Source organism: Bos taurus, chromosome 27 (genome assembly GCF_002263795.3).
Source record: "Bos taurus isolate L1 Dominette 01449 registration number 42190680 breed Hereford chromosome 27, ARS-UCD2.0, whole genome shotgun sequence".
In the NCBI taxonomy this organism is placed as follows: domain Eukaryota; kingdom Metazoa; phylum Chordata; class Mammalia; order Artiodactyla; family Bovidae; genus Bos; species Bos taurus.
The window spans coordinates 38,622,941-38,646,251 of record NC_037354.1 but is presented as its reverse complement, the minus strand read 5'-3'; the positions used below and the strand labels follow the sequence as shown (position 1 = coordinate 38,646,251).

At 43.6% G+C, this 23,311-nt stretch overlaps 1 protein-coding gene across 6 annotated transcripts in view; it reads right to left on the bottom strand.

Moving 5' to 3' along the window:
• Positions 1–23,311, bottom strand: part of PSD3 (pleckstrin and Sec7 domain containing 3) — a 596,024-nt gene that overhangs the window by 311,916 nt on the left and 260,797 nt on the right. For all 6 annotated transcript variants that reach the window (XM_024986357.2, XM_024986358.2, XM_059882381.1 and 3 more), the window contains 2 exons: positions 9,087–10,119; positions 3,639–4,034 (listed from right to left, as the gene is read on the bottom strand). In XM_024986357.2, the coding sequence (XP_024842125.2) occupies positions 3,639–4,034; positions 9,087–10,119 (1,429 nt within the window). The remainder of the gene's footprint in view (positions 1–3,638; positions 4,035–9,086; positions 10,120–23,311) is intronic.

Here is a 23,311-nt window from a genome sequence, read left to right as displayed (position 1 = left end):
TGTGGAAAATCAGAACACTAATGCCCCTTTCTCTTAGCTTATTATGAGAATTAAGAACCTTTTCTTTACTAAAGAAATAAAACCTACGGCATACATACGATGCACACACACAAGATGGTGTTCAGAGACTACCTAAAGTCAGCCTGCAATATTCTCTAACACTTTATGTATCAACATCAATACCTCAGCAGGAACGGGCTTCGTTCTTTTGGTTCAAGTCCAGCTGGAATCAAAGCAGTGTTAGCAGTGTAGCTTAGTCTTATCAGGCCCTCTCCTTTCTGCCTTCTTCAGAGTTCACTTTATCCAACAGAGTCAGATCCCTCAGTCCGCTCCCAAGGAAACAGGAGAGGCCAGTGAGTAGAGATGGAAAGTTGGGCACACACACTTGTTTCATGTACCACTTTTGCTGTGTTGTTTTATCACATTTCTGAATAAATTTTGAGTGTTTTTCTCCTTGAAGCCTTGACTCCCCTGACTAAGGAAAGCCAATTGGGGTGACGGCTGTGTTGTCAGCGTCCTAGTCCAGATTTCCTTAACAGGCTCAATGCCTCTGTCTACGCCTTACCTCTGCGGAGGGATGGTTTGTGCAGAAGAAATTTTTAAAAGCCTGATCATTAATTACCTTAAAAATCTATGGAGACACATTTATCAACGATTTGCAAAATTTTTTTCTGAAATTGAACACATACACCACCAACCACCACCACATCTGTAATTATTAACTCAGACTTCTGGCTCCATAAACATATGGCATGAGAGAAATTAGGGAAATTAGAAAGAATACACATATGAAACCAGGCAGCCTAGAACAGTGAGTGCACCTGGACTGGGAGTCAGGCAACTTGAATTCTGGTACAAGATCTGTCACCAGCTAATGCTACCCCACCTGACTCAGACTCAGATTCTTCACTGTAAAACAGGGCTAGCTAAGGCCCCTTCAAGCTGGAAAATGTTATAACTCTTCAACCTCTGGTGCTACAATTTCTCCAAAGCACCAAGAAGGCAGAGAAGGTAGAGAAACATAGGCAAGTTATTCCAGATTCTCTAAAATCTCTTATAATCATTGAGTCCATCATACTTTCTAACCCTGAACCACACACACACACACACACACACACACACACACCCCCCAAAAGGCCTCCTGCCAAGCTGGTCTGTCCACATTGCTAGCTGTGCTCAAGGAAGTCGAGATGGTGCGAGAGCTCATCTCTAACGTGCTTCTCATTCAGTACTGGAATTGGATCTCATTGCCGGGCAAGATTTCACAGTCTGACAATGCAGGTGATGCGGCTGAAACTTCAAGTTGGCCTAAAGGACAGTACGGCTAAATCTGGGGTGCTAAAATGATATAACCTACCCCAATACTCTCTCTTAACCACCCAGCTCTGCTGTACTAATGACTGGCACTCATGCTGGCAGCAGTGATGGCCGCTGCTTATTCCAGGTCTCTGCAAACCACTGCCTTGCTGCGTTTGTGCTGTGCTGTGTTTAGTCGCTCAGTCATGTCCGACTCTTTGCGACCCCATGGACTGTAGCTCTCCAGGCTCCTCTGTCCATCAGGATTATCCAGGCAAGAATACTGGAGTGGGTTGCCATGCCCTCCTCCAGGGGATCTTCCCAAACCAGGGATGGAACCCAGGTCTCCCGCATTGCAGGTGAATTCTTCACCATATGAGCCACGAGGGAAGCCCAAGAATACTGGAATGGGTAGCCTAACCCTTCTCCAGGGGACTATCCCAACCCAGGAATCAAACCAGGGTCTCCTGCATTGCACGTGGATTCTTTACCAGCTGAACTACTAGGGAATCCCTTGCCGAGTTTCAGTTCAGTTCAGTCGCTCAGTCATGTCCGACTCTTTTCGACCTCATGGACTGCAGCACACCATCCTGTCCATCACCAACTCGTGGAGTTTACTCAAATGCATGTCCATTGAGTCGGTGATATCATCCAATCATCTCATCCTCTGTTGTCCCCTTCTCCTCCCGCCTTCAATCTTTCCCACCATCAGGGTCTTTTCCAAGGAGTCAGTTCTCCGCATCAGGTGGCCAAAGTATTTTCAACATCAGTCCTTCCAATGAACATTCAGGACTGATTTCCTTTAGGATGGACTGGCTGGATCTCCTTGCAGAGTTTACCCTCCCTGTGGTTTCTGTAGCAAAGCCTCTCAGCCCAAAATACTTCAGCTCCAACCTATTTCAGATCTGTAATATCAATACCTTCAACTCACTCCAGAAAGCTGGATTGGAATTTCAGTGAAATTATCTGCATTTTATCACAACTTATAGTTACCCCCTCAGAGATGCACCCTTCCCTCACGGACACCCCCTCTTATAGATCCAGGAAGTCTAAATGCGGGTTCATCAGCCAGTTCTAGTTCACGCATGTGCTCCGGCTCCTACTCTGTACCAGGCACTGTGCTAGCGTTTTAATCTATATTAACTCTTTAAATCCCATGGCCACACAGCATACTACTTATCATTGACCCTGCTATGCAAATAAACAAAAGCGGTTTCAGAGAGAATAAGCGGCTTATCCAAGAAATTCAGACCACAGTCTTCTGCCTCTGAGACTGTGTGACCCAAGAGGACAACGAACACCCATGGTCTATTTCACATGGCGATGCATAGCTGCGGTGTTACCATGTGCCAGTCTTGAGCATGTCATCCAGTGAACTATAAACCTACAAATCGATAATAGGAAATGCTTAACACAGGGCAGACTGATCATCAAAACAGGCTCAGTAGAAACCTGACATTTTTTCATACAACTTTCAAATAGTTTATCCCCATTTACCCTCCCCCTCACCACCCCAATCAGGAAAAAAAATAGTAAAACTAAATTCATAAAATCATTAGGAAGTTTAGCATTCTCTGCCCACTTATAGAGATGCTGAAGGACAGGTCAATGACCCCAGAGTGACGAACAAGAAGAGATGAAATGCTGGATAATCCATAAAAAGACAGGGAATCACTAAAGGATAGCACAACACATAAATCCTACGTAACTTCTCATTTTGTGTTCCAAGCAGACTTAAAACATATAGTAAAGAGAGAAAATAAATATGGCGTTGACCAAGGGATCAAACCTATCAAGCCTCCTTATCATTGGATCCTCTCACACTGTCCCAGGAGGACATCCCAGCAGAACGGGACCTCACAGAGCCAAGGGCCAAAAGAGACCGTAGTCACTGTCTAAACCAACACCCTCAACTGACAATCAGGGAACCTCCGGCCTAGTCAAAAACCCGCCCAAGCAGTCAAGCCATGCCAGAGGCAGAAGGCAAGCAGAGCTCTCCTGAGGCCCCTTCCAGCACCGGGCCGGGCTGTGGCCACCAAAGCTGCATCCTAGGCGCTAATACCCACTCACCACCCACAGAATCTGCTCAGGACCCAGTTCACCTGTGGGAATACAAGACATACTGCCAAACAGAATGCCCATAGGTTGCCAATTTGGCAAACCACTAAACTGTACTCTACCTGCGCCAAAAATTCAAACTGCTTTTCACTCACGTCATTCACTTATATCCACGGAAACTGGCCCAATGCTTTCCAAAGAGGTTCCACACTCAGATTTCCCAAAGGGGAAAAAAAAATGCTACAAAAACCACCAGCATGAAATTAAGAGATCGGGACCAGTACCTTCCCCAGAAAGCGATCTCTGGGGTGCCTTTCGAGTAGATGGAGTTACTGGAGCCACTCAGCCCGTTGGCGATCCCACTGGAAGAGCCCATCACTATCCCGCCATCTGCCGAGATGCTCAGGACGTCCTGCTGTGCTCCCACCGACGTCCTCTCGAGGAACTGCCCGCCTTCCTTAATTCGCTGCTGTATCATTGGAGTCAGGGGCATTTCAAAGCTGAAGTAGCTATCAGGCTCTGAATACAAAGTCTCCAAGGACTCAGCACTGTAGTATAAAGAGGTGTTGTCTAAAATGGTCTCGAACTGGGAGCTGTACACGTCAGTGGAGTCCTCTGCGTATCCGGACCCAAGGATGTCATCATCTCCGCCCCGCAAGTGCTCCGCTTGCTCAAGAATCCTGGAAAGCACATCGAAGTGAAGAATTTCAATACTAGGTTAATTTTTTCATTTTACTCTCTCCTCTCCCACCGTATGAAAAGGTAGCATAGCACATCGAAGTGAAGAGTTTCACACTAGGTTAACTTTTTCATTTTACTCTCTCCTCCCACCGTATGAAAAGGTAGCATAGCACATCGAAGTGAAGAGTTTCACACTAGGTTAACTTTTTCATTTTACTCTCTCCTCCCACCGTATGAAAAGGTAGCATAGCACATCGAAGTGAAGAGTTTCACACTAGGTTAACTTTTTCATTTTACTCTCTCCTCCCACCGTATGAAAAGGTAGCATAGCACATCGAAGTGAAGAGTTTCACACTAGGTTAACTTTTTCATTTTACTCTCTCCTCCCACCGTATGAAAAGGTAGCATAGCACATCGAAGTGAAGAGTTTCACACTAGGTTAACTTTTTCATTTTACTCTCTCCTCCCACCGTATGAAAAGGTAGCATAGCACATCGAAGTGAAGAGTTTCACACTAGGTTAACTTTTTCATTTTACTCTCTCCTCCCACCGTATGAAAAGGTAGCATAGCACATCGAAGTGAAGAGTTTCATATCAGGTTAACTTTTTCATTTTACTCTCTCCTCCCACCGTATGAAAAGGTAGCATAGCACATCGAAGTGAAGAGTTTCACACTAGGTTAACTTTTTCATTTTACTCTCTCCTCCCACCGTATGAAAAGGCAGCATAGCACATCGAAGTGAAGAGTTTCACACTAGGTTAACTTTTTCATTTTACTCTCTCCTCCCACCGTATGAAAAGGTAGCATAGCACATCGAAGTGAAGAGTTTCACACTAGGTTAACTTTTTCATTTTACTCTCTCCTCCCACCGTATGAAAAGGTAGCATAGCACATCGAAGTGAAGAGTTTCACACTAGGTTAACTTTTTCATTTTACTCTCTCCTCCCACCGTATGAAAAGGTAGCATAGCACATCGAAGTGAAGAGTTTCACACTAGGTTAACTTTTTCATTTTACTCTCTCCTCCCACCGTATGAAAAGGTAGCATAGCACATCGAAGTGAAGAGTTTCACACTAGGTTAACTTTTTCATTTTACTCTCTCCTCCCACCGTATGAAAAGGTAGCATTCTGTGGAGCTAGCGCCTGTATTCAGTTGGTTTATGTCAATTTTTAACCTTTAGGTTGAGTACATCATGCGAAATGCTGGACGAATCACAAGCTGGAATCAAGATTGCCGGGAGAAATATCAATAACCTCAGATATGCAGATGACACCACCCTTATGGCAGAAAGTGAGGAACTGAAGAAACTTTTGATGAAAGTGAAAGAGGAGAGTGAAAAAGCTGGCTAAAAGCTCAACATTCAAAAAACGAAGATCATGGCATCCAGTCCAATCACTTCATGGCAAATAGACGGGGAGACAATGGAAACAGTGACAGACTTTATTTTGGGGCTCCAAAATCAATGTGGATGGTGACTGCAGCCATTAAATTAAAAGACGCTTACTACTTGAAGAATAGCTATGACCAACCTAAACAGTGTATTGAAAATCAGAGACATCACTTTGCCGATAAACGTCTGTATGGTCAAAGCTATGGTTTTTCCAGTAGTCATGTACAGGTGTGAGAGCTGGACTATAAAGAAAGCTGAATGCCGCAGAATTGATGCTTTTGAACTGTGGTGTTGGAGAAGACTCTTGAGAGTCCCTTGGACTGCAAGGAGATCTAACCAGTCAATCCTAAAGGAAATCAGTCCTGAATATTCATTGGAAGGACTGATGCTGAAGCTCCAATAGGTTGGCCATCTGATGCAAAGAGCTGACTCGTTAGATAAGACTCTAACGCTGGGAAAGAGTGAAGATAGAAGGAGAAGGAGGCAACAGAGGATGAGATGGTTGGATGGCACCACTGACTCAATGGACATGAGTTTGAACAAGCTCCGGGAGATAGTGAAGGACAGAGAAGCCTGGCATGCTGCAATCCACGAGCTCTCAAATAGTCAGACACAACTTAGTGAGTGAACAACAACAACAAAATATCAATACATTTGGGAAGGAAGACATTATAGAAACATGTTCAGGTTGAAAAAACTCTTAGCACACATATGCTGGGCTATCCTCTATACAATTTAATATACTTTCAAGCTAGCTCCTAGTATGTGAATACACCAAGTCCAACAAACATTTGAATAAAATATTAAATTCTCATTTAGCCCCCTGAACTCCTCAAATTCAAAGTAACAGCTACTATCAGTCCTAATTTTAACAGAAGATGATAAATATATTGTGTAAATTTGGCTGACTAAAAATACACTTATGCTGTCACTCAGTCGTGTCCGACTCTTTGGGACCCCATGGACTGCAGCCCACCAGGCTCCTCTGTCCATGGGGATTCTCCAGGTAAGAATACTAGACTGGGTTGTCATGCCCTTCTCCAGGGGATCTTCCCAACCCAGGGATAGAACCCAGGTCTCCTGCATTGCAGGCAGTTTTTTTATCGTCTGAACCACCAGGAAGGCCCCAAAAATACACTAAGCTTTCATAAGTCCTGTTAATATTTTCTGATTAAATAAGACCAATAGCCCTCAAGAACTCATGGGCTGCCCCCTGGTGACAATAAGACAACACTGCAGAGAGAGTTAGGTTGAGAAACAGCCAGTGAATGACCTTGAAGGAAAAAAAAAAAAAAGCCCACAAACATGTTTACTACTAGGCTAATAAACAAAACAGTGAAAACCTAGGAAAAATATACAAGTTAATATCCTTGGGACATTAATTAATATGCAGCCTGTTTTTCAAATATTAAAAATGAACATTAAGACAACTAAATAAAACGTTAAAGCTCAGTATGAGAAAGAAGACAATAGACAATAGAGCTGAATCTGGATGTGCCAAGGACTAGCCAAGCCTCAGATATCTATAAGCAGAAATAAAATAGAGAACAGGAATAAAACTACCTGGTAAGTAACCCACCTTCCTAGGTATTACCAGGATTCACATTCAACAGTACAGTTGTCTCTGCTATTTTTAAGTTACTGGAAAAGTGAAAGTTAGTTGCTCAGGCGTGTCCGACTCTTTGTGACCCTGTGGACTGTAGCCTGCCAGGATCCTCTGTCCATAGAGTTTTTCAGGCAAGTATACTCGAGTGGGTAGCCATTCCCCTATCCAGAGGATCTTCCAGACCCACGGATCAAACCTGAGTCTCCTGCCTTACAGGCAGCTTCTTTACTGCCTGAGCTGCCAGGGAAGCCAAATTACTGGTCCACCCCAAACCAAATAGTATTCTGGGTCCCAAGTCCTCGTGGCTCCTCAGGGCATTAGCAGTGAGGTGGAAAGCTCAGGGATGGAGCCCTCACCCCACCCTGCTCACCTCCCCCGACCCGCTCAGGGATGAAGCCCTCACCCCACCCCTGCTCACCCCCCCACCCGACCGCTCAGGGATGAAGCCCTCACCCCACCCCTGCTCACCGCCCCCCACCTGCCCCCAGCTGCGAGGGTCCAGCCACACCGCTACACCTCAAAAGGAGCCCGGAGGCCTCCGCATCGTGGGTTCCAGGAAGCACACTCCCTTAGCGACAGCAGCCCTCCTTTGCCAGCCCGTGTGGCTCCCTCTGCCTAGAGTATTCTCCCCATTCTCTGCCCCGCAAACTTCTACTGAATCCTGAAGTCTCAGCCGAATCACCACTTATGCAGACAGGCCTTCCCCAAGCCATCAATTGAATCAGCCTCTCTCCTGCATTCAATGTGTCCCTTCTTCTCCTTTATAGAACCCAACACAATAGAAGGCCCTATCATTATTAACGTGTCTACCTTTAGCAGTAAATTTCATGAGGTCAGGGACCAGAGGTCATGTCTACTTTCCACGTTTGTTTGTTTTTTTCCTGACCACACCACAGAGCTAGTGGGATCTGAGTTTCCAACCAGAGAAGGAACGCATGCCCCCTGCAGAGGAGGCACAGAGGCCAATCACAGGACCACCAGGGAATCCCCAGGGCCATGTGCATTTTGAACATTCCTTTCATGCCCAGCATCTCTAGCCATATCAAGGACACAGCAGACAACCGAAAACCATTTGTGGAAGGACAGGAGGAATGAATGAATAAACCGCAGACACACAGACCCCAGTGGGAGGGTAACTGCGGAGCCACGTGCCACATAGCAGGGCGCCTTCCGAGGAAGTCTGGAGGCTTTCTGTGTAGGGAGGTGGGGAGGGCAGGGAGAGGAGCCCTGACAGTGGCTCTGTTAGTCAACTGCGCAGCAAAAGGCATCTCCTTACAACAAATAAGCAAGACCCTTCAGGCTTGACACACGTTCTCCCATGTGAACTACCGAAGTTCATATCACGGGAGACGAGATGGCACACGTTTGAAATGACTTTGCGGAAAGGAGCACTCTACGGCCAGGCCACGAGCAAAGGAAGAGAAGGCGGACAGGCACAGCTTCCATTTCTCCAGGCTCTCAGCTGGTATGGACGCCAGAAATGTAGAGAAAGCCTGGGAAATACCATATGATGCCAGGTTTAGTCATCAGGGCCATAATCCAAATGAGCTGCTTGCGAGAAGAGAGTCCCACGTCCGTGCCATGAACAACGGAACTCTGACCTCCTCATGGCCTCTCTAAACATAGAAAACTGAGGCAGCCCACACCGAAGGCTCTGCCCTCCTACATGTACAGGGGCTGTTTGCAGACAATGGGGCTGTACCCAGAAGTGCCTGAGCTAGGCTGTGACAGCTACTGGATGTGCCAGAAGAGCCCAGACCTTTCCACAATTAACTTTCCTTATGAAAGATAATTGTGGGATGTTTAGTTATGGTGATGCTGGAGAACTTGAAACCCGTCAAATACAAAAAAAAAAATCAGAAATGGGTCCGCCCAGTTTAAGGTTCACGGTCTCCCCATATGGACAACTTTACAGCAACCGCTTTACACATCTTGAGACCTTAGAAGCACCGCAGCACACATCACTTCCCTTCCATTCTGCAGAGGATGCTGTGAACCTCACCGTGGAGGGCACACAGCAGACATCACAGCCAGCGGGGCCCTGGGAACTCACCTTTCCCCGGCCCTCTCTGGTTCAGCTCTCCTCTCCAGGTGCTCCTTGTCCTCCCTTAGGAAGACTTCATCCTCTACCGTCTCAAGCAGAGGCTCGGGGGGACACGGCCTCTCAGGAGGAGCTGGGTCACGCAGAGCGGCAGATGAGATGAGGTGGCTGTGCACTTTGGAAAACTCTCTGCTTTCGGGAGGGGCTGTCCTTCCCGGTGGTGTCTGAGCATCCGCGGGGCGCCGGCTCTCTCTCTCCTCCCCTCCGGTCCACAGTGTGTCCACCCCTTGAAACGCCACATGCTTGCCCTGGCCCGGGCGTCCTGGAGCACATTGCCCGGGGTGCTCTCTCTGGTCAGACCTCCTCTCTCTCAACAAACCAGCACCGCCCGCCGAGCTGGGGGTCGCGGGGCTGCCCACCAAGGATGCTGGACCAGCTGGCTCTTGCACGTGGACAGCCCCCTTTCTTCCATTACTAGCTCTTAGGGATGGCTCTGCTTGAATCTCTCCAGTTAATAGTGCAGTCAGATCCTCCTGGATGCTCAAATAAAAATGTTCCTCAGTCGGAACTTTGGCTGAAAGAGGTATGTCGGGCGACTTTTCGCAGCCAGCAGGGAACAGTGCGTGGGCTTTCCGTGCCTTATGACTGGCGGTGTCTGGCTCCTGCCCCCCCTGCTGAGCTGGAAAAGTAGAAACCGCAGCCCCATCCAGTACCTTTGTAGCCTGCGACGTTCCTGAAGCTATTCTGGCTTCTGTGGCCTTCAGAGCTGAAATCAGAGAGTCAATGGGTTGTAAACTTGGTTCCTTGAAGTGACTTTGAGATGGGAGCCCTCTGACATCTTTTGGTCCTCCGGTGACAGTGACAGGCCCAGAGTGACGGCCAGCAAGGGGCTGGGCCCCCTGCGGGCCCCCCGGGCAGCGCAGCAGAGACTCGGCATCAAACTCCAGAGAGGCTCTCAGGCCTTCTCCACTTGCCTCCATGGTCCCATACTCCGGAAACTCATTCGTGACATTCGGGGGGAGTAAAGTGCTTCCTCCATGATCACCTACAAAGAGAAGAGAAGAGACACGTGACTCCTTCTGAACAGCACATTCCCGTGTGTGTGAATCAATTCCCACACATATCAGGCGCTCATTCTTCCTCAGGTGACCCTTTCACTGGCTCCTCCCCCACCCTCTGCAACACAAGCTGCTCAACACGCTGCCGGGGGGTCCCCTCCACTGGGCTTACACACGAGAACCCACAGAGGTTCTGGCATACACAGAGGCAATCCAATTTAACCCAGCTTCTTTCCCACACATGCAACTCGGTTGCTGCATATGCAAAAACAGGTTAAAATAAGGATATGTATCCCTTTCCAAATATCGCTCATGAAATAGCAAGTAAAATATTTATACTGGGCACAACAACAAATTGCCTTGTGACTGAACTAACAGGATCGCTGCAGTGCAATCTCTGAGACGGAGCCCCAAGGAAAAAAGACATGATCTATTTAAAGTTAGCAAATATTTTTTTCAGCTGGAAACTTCCCCTGCACTGTGGGATTTCTGTGGGGGGAAAAGATGCTTTCAGAACATCTCTGGGGAATGAGAGTGAAGTCAAAATTGAAGAGGAAAATTGATGTATAAAGAAAGATTTCTGGGATCCCAGCTGCATGAAATTTAAGCAGCATCTTATGCAGAACCCCAGTATACGAAGCAGTAAAAACAACAGTATATATTTACTATATAGGATCCAATTAACAACCTTTTCTTATTACAATGGCAGTCACTGAGAAAAATGAAGACATCCTGACAAACACAATTTTAAATCGAGGATTTCTGGATAACAGTCCTATCACCCCAGGATTCAGTCTCCTTCTGAACTTGGTTTTGGTTACCTCGTATTGAGAGTATTCTCATGTGCTCTGGAAATGCAGCGTCCTCGCCTAGACGGCTTTATGACGAGGACACCTGCTGCTTCTGTTACTGCTTTTCAAGCACTGCAAGCCGCAACCTTCCTATTCAGTGAGACATTTGACAGCTGTCTGAATATATACAAGGAAATGACGTGAAAGACTTGATTCCAAGGCATATATGCAAAGCGACGTAACTTGGAAACGTGAGTTAGCATCTGGTATACACAGTACGGAAAAACTGATAAACAGGAATACATCTTGGAGTGTGTTCTGTTTCGCATCTTATTTTTTAATAAATTTGAAATATATTTTTAAATTAAATTGGAATCAACCTTGATGGGATCCAAGCAGCACTTCTCTGTGATGGCAGCATTTTATAACACCTTCAAAAACAGACCTCAGAGGATATGGCTTGCTGAAATCTGAGGAGGGAGGAAGTTTCAAACTCTGATCTTGAAAAGGAACAGAGTTAAAAGCAATCAAGATTTCTCTTCCTGTGGTATATTGACACTTTAGATATTTCAATGAAGAATGTGATAGGACTTTTAATTTTTCCCCTTTTAAGATTCAGTTATCTTTAATATATCATAAAATTGTGTGAGCATCACCACTATCTAACTCCAGAACATTTTCATCACCTCCCAGCACCACCAAAAAAACCCTCTATTAACTGTCACTCTTCAAGCCCTGGTAAATACCATCCTACCTTCTGTCTATAGATCTGCGTGTTCTACTTCATATCAACAGAATTACACAATATGTGACATTGTCTTTTTTTTACATGGCACAGTGGTTTCAAGGTTCATCCTTGTACCTTCTTTCCACTCATCTGCTGATGGGCATTGGTGTTATTTTCACATTTTGGCTGTTATGAATAATGAACATCTGTGAACAAGTTTTTGTGTCTACATTTATTTTCAATTCTCTTGGATACACACCTATGAGTGGATTCTGCGTCACATGGTAACTCTGTGTTTAATGTTTGGAGAAAGCGCCCGTTTTCCAAAGCAACTGCACCATTTTATATTTCTACCAGCAAAGTCTGAGGGTTCTAACACTGTCCATATTCTTATCACAGCTGTCATGGTGGATGTGGAAGGCCACCTCACTGCGGTTGTGATTTGCATTTCCCTAGTGAGAAGGGAACGGCAACCCACTCCAGTATTCTTGGCTGGAGAACCCTACGGACAGAGGATCCTGGTGGTCTACAGTTCAGGGGGTGGCACAGAGTCAGACATGACTAAAGTGACTTAGCACATACGTGCACAGTGGTTAATGGTGTTGAGAATCTTGTCACATGCTTGTTGGCCATTTGTATGGGTTCTTCAGAGAAATATCCATTCAAATCCTTTGCCCATTTTATAACTGGATAACTTCTCTTTTCATTTTTGAGTTGTAAGAAAGTGAAGAAAAACTAAAGAGCCTCTTGATGAAAGTGAAAGAGGAGTGAAAAAGTTGGCTTAAAGCTCAACATTCAGAAAACTAAGATCATGGCATCTGGTCCCATCACTTCATGGCAAATAGATGGGGAAACAGTGGAAACAGTGTCAGACTTTATTTTTCTGGGCTCCAAAATCACTGCAGATGGTGATTACAGCCATGAAATTAAAAGATGCTTACTCCTTGGAAGGAAAGTTATGACCAACCTAGACAGCATATTCAAAAGCAGAGACATTACTTTGCCAACAAAGGTCCATCTAGTCAAGGCTATGGTTTTCCAGGTGGTCATGTATGGATATAGAGTTGGACTGTGAAGAAAGCTGAGCGCAGAAGAATTGATGCTTTTGAACTGTGGTGTTGGAGAAGACTCTTGAGAGTCCCTTGGACTGCAAGAAGATCCAACCAGTCCATTCTGAAGGAGATCAGTCCTGGGTGTTTATTGGAAGGACTGATGTTGCAGCTGAAACTCCAATACTTTGGCTACCTGCTGCAAAGAGCTGACTCATTGGAAAAGACCCTGATGGTAAGAAAGATTGAGGGCAGGAGGAGAAGGGGATAACAGAGGATGAGACGGTTGGATGGCATCATCGACTCGATGGACATGGGTTTGGGTGAACTCCAGCAGTTGGTGATGGACAGGGAGGCCTGGCGTGCTGCGGTTCATGGTGTCGCAAAGAGTCAGACTCCACTGAGCGACTGAACTGAATTGAACTAAAGAATCCTTTATATATTCTGAACAGAAGTTCCTTATCAGACATATACTTTGCAAATATTTTCTTCCATCCTGTGGGTTGTCTTTCCAGTTAGTTTATGGTGCCTTTTTGAAGCACAATTCTTTTTTTAATTTTGATAAAATCCAACTTATCTATTTTTTTATTTTGTTGCTTAGGTGTTTGGTGTCATAAGTAACAATTTATTGTCTAATCCAAGGTCACAAAGATTTATTCTTTTTTTAAGAGTTTTACATGTAGTTAGCTACTACATGTAGACCTTCGATCCATTCTGAGTTAACATTTTACAAGGTGTGGAGATATAACTTCACTCTGTCGCATGTGGCTATCCACTTGTCTGAGCACTGCTGTTGAAAAACCTATTATTTCCCCCACTGAACTGCAATAATACCCTTGAAGAAAATCAGCTGACCATAAATGTGAAGGTTCGTGTCTGGACTCTGAATTCTACTCCACTGAGCCCAAAGCCAGTGTAACACCATCTTGATTACCATAGCTGCGCAGAAGTAAAACCAGTAAGTGTGCATTCTCCTGCTCTGTTCTTCCTCTTCCCGCTTGTTGTGGCTACTCTGGGCCCCTGGCATTTCCCGTATGAATTTTCGGATCAGCTGCCAGACAGCTGAAACTGTCACAGAGGCTGGGATGAGTCTGTGGAGCACTGCATCCTGACAATATTACTATCAGGTCTTTTGACCCACAACTACAGGATGTCTCTCCATTTAATTTTCTTTCGTTTCTTTTAACATCTTTTTGTTTCAAATGTACAAGTTTTACACTACTTTTGTTATAATGACTCCCCTAAGTATTTTCTTTTTGACGCTATTATAAGTAGAATTTTTTTCCATTTCAGATCCTTCACTGCTAGCATATAGAAATACAGCTGGTTGCCGAACTTAGAAGTTCTAATGGTTTCTTTGTGGATTCCTTAGGCTTTCCGATATACAAGATCATGTTATCTGTGATCAGAGGAAGTTTTACTTTTTTTCTTTCTTATCTGGATGCCTTTTATTTCTTTTTCTTGCCTAACAGCACTGGCCAGAACCTCCAGTACAATGTTGCCCCAAAGTGAGAGCTAGATGTCTGTGTGTTGTTCTGGATCTTACGAGAAAGCTTTCAGTCTTCCCCCATGAAGTATGATGTTAGCTGTGGGGTTTTCACAAATGCCCTGTATCAGGATAAGGAAGATCCCTTTTATCTCTAGTTTATCAAGTGTTTCTATCATGAAAAGCTACCAATTTTGTCAATTTTTTTTTCTCTGTCAGTTGAGATTCCCATGTGGAGTCTGTCTTTTATTCTGGTAAGAGTGTATTACATCAACAGACTTCTATATACTGAACCAACCTTGCATTCTTGGAATAAATGCTACTTGGTCATGCTGTAGAATCCTTTCTTACATGTTGCTAGATTCAGCTTTCTAGTATTTTGCACCTGTATTCATAAACGTACTGGGCCTACTGCCATGCACTGTCTCGTTTGGGCAGTAACGTTGGCGTCAGAAAATAATTTGCGAAGTATTGGCATTTGTTTACATCTTTTTACATGTTTTTAAGAACAGTTTTCATATTTTACACTTTTTTGGCTTTTAACAGTTTTTTCTTCCTTAATCATATGGGGGACTTAAAATTCTTCTGGCAGTTTAAAAGCTATAAATTTATTGCTAAAATACAAAGAAAGAAAAAAGTATACTATCCAAAAGCATAGGCTTTTGTAACGTAGTAAAATAGCTTTAAATTATTAGAGAAGTACTTAGTTCACAGGGGGAAATATTTCCTATAGATGTTTTATTTAAGTTAGAGTATGTCTTTTCAAGGGGCTTCACAGGTGGTTCAAAGGTAATGAATCTGCGTGCCAATGCAGGAGACCCAGGTTCGATCCCTGAGTCAGGAAGATCCCCTGGAGAAAGAAGTGGCAACCCAGTCTAGTATTCTTGCCTGGAGAATCCCATGGACAGATCAGCCTGGTGGGCTACAGTCCATGGGGTCACAAAAGAGTCAGACACCACTTAGCAACCAAACAGTAACAAATGCCCCTACAAAAACTTGAAGGTCATACAATATAAAATGGCAAGAATCAGAGGAATCAAAGAATTAATTCAGTCACCTTACATAGTCAGCAAGAAAACAGGCCCATCAGAACAATGGACTTGCCAACACGACATAACAAAAACCAGAGCTTATCTAATCCACCTCCACTAAGCTGTGTACATCCTCCTCTTCCCTCCATCTTTATTGGAAGTGAGCTGACCTAGTTTGCGTCTTCAATCTTTTCTCTGAAATTTCAAAACATCTTCTGAAATGGTTATCCAAAGTCCAGCGTCATCTCCCACTTCATCTTATATACAATAATCTTCCTCAAGCAAAAACTTCAGTTGCTTTCAGTAATTCTTCACCGCCTACAGAATAAAGTCTAAAATTCAAACTCCTTCATCCTGGAGTTGAGATCCATAACCCAGCCCCGATCTATCTTTCCCATCTATTCTCTCCTCTCACTCAACAACCTTGTCGATATACGTTTGCTTCTTTAACCGAGGGTGGCGCAGCACATGAACACTCTTGAAAGGTCCTCTCTCATAGACACCAGAAATCAAGCTAACACTCTGAGCTTTTTATTCCTTTGGCTTCGCTCCATCTCTTCTCTGCATATGACACACTTTTTCTTCTCACTTCTATATGATCAGGGTATTTTCATCTTTCAAGATCTAACTTAAATCTGCTCTCTTAACTAAGTGTTCCCTTAATCACCAGCCCTTGCAAGAATTCACCTGCTTACAAATGTCAAGGGAACTTTATAGTCTATCTGGTATACACACATGAAATAAATTATCGGGATATTAGTTCAAATTTTAAAGGTTCAAAAGGCTATATAATCTTTAACCTATCATGAAGAGTTCCATGAAAGCTGTCCATATTTAACCAAATTTAGTAAGCTGAATCTAGCAAAATATCAAAAAGGATTATACACCATGATCAAGTGGCATTTATTCCTGAAGTCAAATGTGTATTTAACATCAAAACATACTATCATGAAATCCATCCAACAGAAGGAAGAAAAGTTAAACTTCCTCATTTAAGAACCCACTTAGTTCCTAACAGTTTAAATTGCCACCTATGAAACAACCACTAATGTAAACATAGGCACACTGGCCCAAAGAAAAGTGAATACAAATTCAAAAAAAAGAGTGGGGGGACATCAAAGAAATTAAGTAATTTCTCCACCCCATTCTAACACTTTTCATTAGGATGTACTGGCATTAACTGTGGGCAAATGCCTGTGACGATGTCTCTGTAAATTGTATTTACGGCTGCGCTGGGTCTTCGATGACGCATGAGGACTCTCCGTACTTGTAGCGGGTGGGGTTTTCACGGCGGAGCTTTCTCTTGTTGTGGAGCACAGTCTCAAGGGTGCTCAGACTCAGCAGTTGTGGTGCATGGGCTTAGTCATCCCGAGGCATGAGGAATCTTCGCAGACTAGGGATCAAACCCACGTCCCCTGCACTGGCAGGCATATTCTTTAACCACCGAGCTTGTGATGTCTTGATAAGCAGCTTGGCATCTGGTCAAAGACAGACAGGAAAGGCAGAGCGCAAAGTGCGCCCGGAGTGGCAGGCGGCTTTCCCACTCCAACCAGCCTCCTGCCCTGCATTACAGAACTGGTCTGTCTAATCAGCTTTGTTCACTTTTCACCTAGATGAGGACTAGTACAGACCAGGGCGGGTAAATGTTCTGAGAGGCTAAGTGGCATGACCAAGGCAAATGAACTGATGTTCAATAAGGTATTTTAGAAGAATTAAACGTCAGAACTAGATCCCTGGTCTTTTATCTCTCAGGAGTAAATTCCTAAGGAAAACTAAGAGGTATCTGAATTGTCAGACTGTCATTTCTAATAGCATAAAAATATACAAAGCAAAAAATCTTCTAGTTGCAGGTTCTGGGTAGAAACAGCCTTAAATACCAGGTGGCTCTTGATCCTAGCATTTGTTACGGAACCCAGCATAACATCAAATCTTTCCTTCCACCGAAGGCACCTCTTGTGTTAGCAGGCACAGTGGTTTAATTTTGCTGTGTGCATTTCTTCTCACCACTTGAACTGTCTTTAACAACAAATGAAGCTTCATAAAATATGAATCTTGACCGTCTTATTTAGAATTTCTGATGTCTTCCTTATGTTTAAAAAATAGAGCTATTTATGCTAGGGGGATTTAAAGAAAGGCCACATTCTTCTTTTACCTTAAGACTTTTTCTCTGTTCCCTTTTAAAACCAGGCCATGGATACTTGCCATTAAGTGACCACCGTTTCCAAAATCCACTTAGCAAACATTCATTAATTACCTTCTAGGTACTGAACACAGGGTATTCAGAGCTAAACGCTGCTAGCGCGTGACTAGTCTCTCTCCCGTGTTGAAAAGCTCACGCTGGCCATGTGTGAAGGATGCGCAGGGTGAAGTACGGGCACAAACAGACCCAGCCACGGGTGACAGTGTGGGCAAGATGGAGCGCCCTGCAGCCAGGACAAAGGCAAATGGACAGAACAAAGGTGCGACGGCTACCACCTCCCCAGCCTCCATCTCCCCTCTCTAAAGTCAGCCTGCTGCCCTGAGGCCGTGCCCAGCCTGTGCCGCTGCTGTGGGCTCTAGGCCCCACTCGGGAAAGCTCCTGCCTTCTGTCAGTCTGCATCTACTACTAATGTAAGAATCTAGCTGAAAGCGAAATAGCTGCTTCTCCTCTAGAAAGTCTCGCTGAATTAGGCCTGCCCAAATTTGGTCTCATATCTGTGACAATGGGATTTGCTAAGTACTGAAAAAAAAAAAGAAGAAGAAGATTTTAGCACTTACCTAAATATAAACCACACACTAGTAGAATGTGAATTAATAAGAGTTTTTATAGCTTTTCTGCATTTATTTTCCCCCCTTAAAGAAATTAAAATGTAGTGTAAAGTGCGTAGGAGGGAAGGGAAGGGAGAGAGAAGAGCTTGTCACACTCATGTGAAATACATATACTTTGGGAAGGGGTATCTATTTATATTCCCTTTTCTGTGGAGTTGTATCTGCTGCTTTGTGTATTTGGTCAGATTCCTAACTAATTATTTTCTGTTATTTCCTGATGATTTTCCTGTGATGCCCACAATCCATTTTTTTTTTTTAAGTTTTTTCCATTTTGATTTAATGTAAAGAAAAATGGGATACTTTTGAAGTTAACAGAACAGTTTCAGGAGAGCTTTGGGTTGTACATTAAACAGCCATCCACTTCTGGGACACAGATACAGAGCTGTAATACAATGCAACGTGATTTAAGAGAAGTTCTTCTACATCAAACTAAAAAGCTTCTGTACAAAGGAAACCATCAAGAAAATGAAAAGGCCATCTACTGAATGGGAATAAATATTTGCAAATCATATATCTGATAAGGCATTCATATCCAAAATGTATAAAGAGGGCTTCCCTGGTGGCGCAGTGGATAAGAACCTGCCTGCCAATACAGGAGACACGGGTTCGATCCCTGGTCCGGGCAGATCCCACATGTTGCAGAGTGACTAAACCGTGCCCCACAGCCGCTGAGCCTGAGCCCTAGACTCTGCACAGGCACCTCCTGACCCCGCGTGCTACAGCTCCGAAGCCCTCAGGCCTGGAGCCCGGGCTCGGCAACAAGCGAAGCCACTACGGTGAGAAGCCGCCCATCTCAACGAAGTAAGCCCCTGCTCTCCACAACCAGCAGACATCCACACAAAGCAAGGAAGACTCAGCACAAAAGTAAGATAAATAAATAAAAGATTTAAATATATGTATAAAGAACTCTGTTTAAATTTACATTTATTTATATTCCCTGTTTATACTCCCTTACATAACTTATTAGCAAAAAAAAATCTGATCTAAAAATGAAGAGGAAAAAAATTAAATAAATAAATAAAAATGAGCAGATCTGAATGGGTATTTTTCCAAAGAAGACATACAATGACCAACAGCTACATGCAAAGATGCCCAACATGACTAATCCCCAGAGAAATGCAAATTAAAACCACAATAATCATGATTTGAACCAATTCTAGAGAACCTTATGGTCCCAGTCGTCCCATGTTTTCCTGTCACAAATGATTCTTGTTTGCTCTGGCTTAATCCAAATCTCTGCTTTTTATTATACCTGATGTATATTTTTTGGCTCCAAAATCACTGCAGATGGTGACTGCAACCATGAAATTAAAAGATGCTTACTCCTTGGAAGGAAAGTTATGACCAACCTAGACAGCATATTCAAAAGCAGAGACATTACTTTGCCAACAAAGGTCCGTCTAGTCAAGGCTATGGTTTTTCCTGTGGTCATGTATGGATGTGAGAGTTGGACTGTGAAGAAAGCTGAGCGCAGAAGAATTGATGCTTTTGAACTGTGGTGTTGGAGAAGACTCTTGAGAGTCCCATGGACTGCAAGGAGATCCAACCAGTCCATCCTAAAGGAGACCAGTCCTAGGTGTTCATTGGAAGGAATGATGCTAAAGCTGAAACTCCAGTACTTTGGCGACTCATGCAAAGAGTTGACTCACTGGAAAAGACTCTGATGCTGGGAGGGATTGGGGGCAGGAGGAGAAGGGGACGACAGAGGATGAGATGGCTGAACGGCATCACTGACTCGATGGACGTGAGTCTGAGTGAACTCCGGGAGTTGGTGATGGACAGGGAGGCCTGGCGTGCTGCAATTCATGGGGTCGCAAAGCGTTGGACACGACTGAGTGACTGAACTAAACTGAACTGAGTACACTGTCGGTGGAACGTAAATTAGTGCAACCTCCTATGGAGATTCCTCAACAGATTAAACACAGAACTACATATGATACAGCAATTCCATTTATGGGGATTTACCTGAAGGAAACAAAAACACTAATTGGAAAAGATATCGGCACCCTTACATTCACATTTTTTACAACAGCCAAGAAATGGAAATAATCTAAGTGTCCATTAATGGATGAGCAGATAAAGAAACTGTGTGTATATTAACACATAGTATATGTCTATATAATATTAACATATGAATATATTAATTTAGCCATAAAAAGGATATTATTGGATATTATTATGGAATAATAAGGATATTATTCAGCCATAAAAAACAATAAATCTTGCCATTTGCAACATATGATTGGACCTTGAGGTGGTGGTGTAGTCACTAAGTCATGTTTGACTCTTGAGACTCCATGGACAGTAGCCATCCAGGTTCCTCTGTCCATGGAACTTCTCAGGCAAGAATACTAGAGTGGGTTGCCATTTCCTTCTCCAGGGGATCTTCCCAAACCAGGGATCGAACCCAGGTTTCCTGCATTGGTGGGTGGATTCTCTACTGACTGAACCACCAAGGAAGCTCAGAAAGTGTTAGTCACTAAGTTGTGTTCAGTTGTGTCCGACTCTTTGGGATTCCGTGGACTGCAGCCTGCCGGGCTCCTCTGTCCATGGGATTTTACAGTTCTCTAAGAAGACTGGAGAGGGTTGTCATTTCCTTCTCCAGGGGATCCTCCCAACTCAGAGATCGAACCCAGGTCTCTTGCATTACAGGAGGATTCTTTACCATTTGAGCCACGAGGGGACCTTGAGGGCATTACGCTAAATGAAGTAAGTCAGACGAAGACAAATACTATATGATCACTCTTATTTGTGAAATCTTAAAAAGAAAGAGCAAAACGAGACCATAGATACAAAGGACAAACTGGAAGTTGCCAGAGGGTGGGGGTGAGGAGTAGGTGAAATGGGCGGTTCAAAAAGTACACACTTCCAATTACAAAATAATCAAGTGGATGCAATATATAGCTGGGGATCATGGTTAATAACACTGTATTGCATATTTGAAAGTAGGTAAAAGAGTAAATCTTCAAAGTCCTCATCACAAGAAAAAAACCTTTTATAACTACGGATGGTGATGGACATATAGTGATCATTTCACAATATGTAACATTATACCATATGTAATATTACGCTGTATGTCTGAAACTAATTTAATGGTGTACGTCAATTATAACTCAAAAAAATTCTCAGGATCATGGGGAAACAAGCCTGCTCCAAAAGATGAGCCTCAGAAAAGGCCTGGCCCTTCTAAGAATGATCCTGTCTGAGGATCAGCAAATGAAATGGATTTCTTTCTACTCTGGGTAACAAACTCCTTCAAAGAAAAGGGCTGAAATGGGGGAGGCAGGAAGGAAGAAAAAAGAAAAAGAACGATTTGGCAAGCCTACTGCACACTTGGTCACAGTTTCACAGTAGAAATGTGAAGTAAAGAAGTTTATCATGAGGGATTCTGAGCAACTGGACGTAGGCTTCCCAAAAGACTGTGATGGCCATGTCCATGAACAGCAGTTACAAATCATACCCTCCCTAGGAACTGGGCCCGGTCATTTTTAGGAAAAGTTTCTTCCTTTGTTCTGTCTTGTTATATTGCCACCAGAACATAAACTCCAAAACAACTCTGTCTGATATCTTTACCATTATTATATTCCCAGAGCCTAGAATAACAGTACTAAGAAAATGGATATTTGTTGAATCAATGAATGAATAAAGAATGTCCTATAACCAACAGGTTACCGTTTAATAGAACTTTAAAACAGAAACAGAAAGATGCTTCCCAAAACATAAGCAAAATACTACATGCCAATGCCACTCAAATTCTGTCCCCTGCCCACAAGGACAGGCTGAACAGAGTGCTGGAGACACTGTGGGGGCGGGGAGGTCCTTCCTCGCTTTGGAACTACCTAATTCTTTCACTTCATCAGCCAACATTTATTGTGCGCCAAGAATATGCTGAGTACTGGAAAACAGAGCAACAAGCAAGGCCATCAAGGAGTTTGCAGTCCAGCAACTCCATCTGCACGCATTGTCTGCTGCAGACAGTTTAAGCGGTGGTCAAGTTAAGTGGGGACAACTTGGCCATAGTTTTAGAATTCACCATAATCTACATGGGCAATTACCACTAAACTTAAACTTCTCAGCTGATTATCTTACTCTCCAAATGCTATGCTGTTCCATATGGCAGTCACAGTCACATAAAACTATTTAAATTTAAATTAATTAAAATTAAATAAAATTGAAAATCCAGCGCTCCATATGTAGCTGGCTACAACATTGCAGCAGATACAGAGAACACTTTTTCATGCTCATGAGAAGTCTATTTGAAAGCACTACCCTAGAACCTTTCTACTCAAAGTGTGGCCTCGGAGCAGCAGCATCACCCAGGTGTTTGTTCAAAATGCAGACTCAGGTATCACTTCAGACCTTCCTAATCAGAATCCGTATCTCTAAAAAGAATCCCGGGTGATCTGCATACATTTAAAATATGGAAGCACTCCTCCAGAGAACTACATCAATATCTATGAATTGTGCTGACTACATTTAAATAGCAGGTTTTTACTCTAAAAGATAATCTCAAAAGAGTTCCTACCTCCTGACTGAAAGGCCCAAGTGTTCAATTAAGTAAACAAGTAAAGAAAAGAGGCAGTCTCTCCTTCCTTCGCAGAGAAAGGCTATGCCTTCTGGTCTGGGTTTGCCTTCCAGCTGATCCAGCAGAGGAAGAGAACCACCTAGGCTGTGATGGGACCCTGTCTTTAGTTTATAGCTCACAGAGAATTTCTCTCAAAACGAATGATGGTCAACGACTCTACCTTTACACAGAAGACCATAAAGTCCTTAAAAAAAAAACAACAACAACAACAACAAATGTAAAACTGAGCATTAGTAAATGCCTGTACATCAACATCTGTACGTAGCCTTAAAGAAATTACACTGGAGCTTAAAGGAAAGGACCTGAGGGAAAGGTAAGGTTTTTCTATTTTTAAAAACTGGGATATCTTCCCAGACTTTCAATGTTCATGTCATTGGACAGATCACTTGTGAAATAAAAATGCACAGGCAAATTCACTTTCGTACAGCACTTTCAAGAGAATACTATTTTTTGTCAGCATGGTTCAGCAGACTTTCAGTCCTCTCTAAGTCATGGCTAACCTAGCCACTAGAAGTCCGCTTCTCTCCTTTCCCTGTAGGTTGTTCATAAATGCAATAACATCCACGGTGCTCTCTGTTCTCTAATGAATATCAGTTAGTAAACATCTTAAAACTTAAAAATCAGTTAGTATGATAAAAGAACTATAAATTCTTAAGTTATTTCAACATTGGAAAATGGACAGAACTTTCAGGCTTAAAGGCA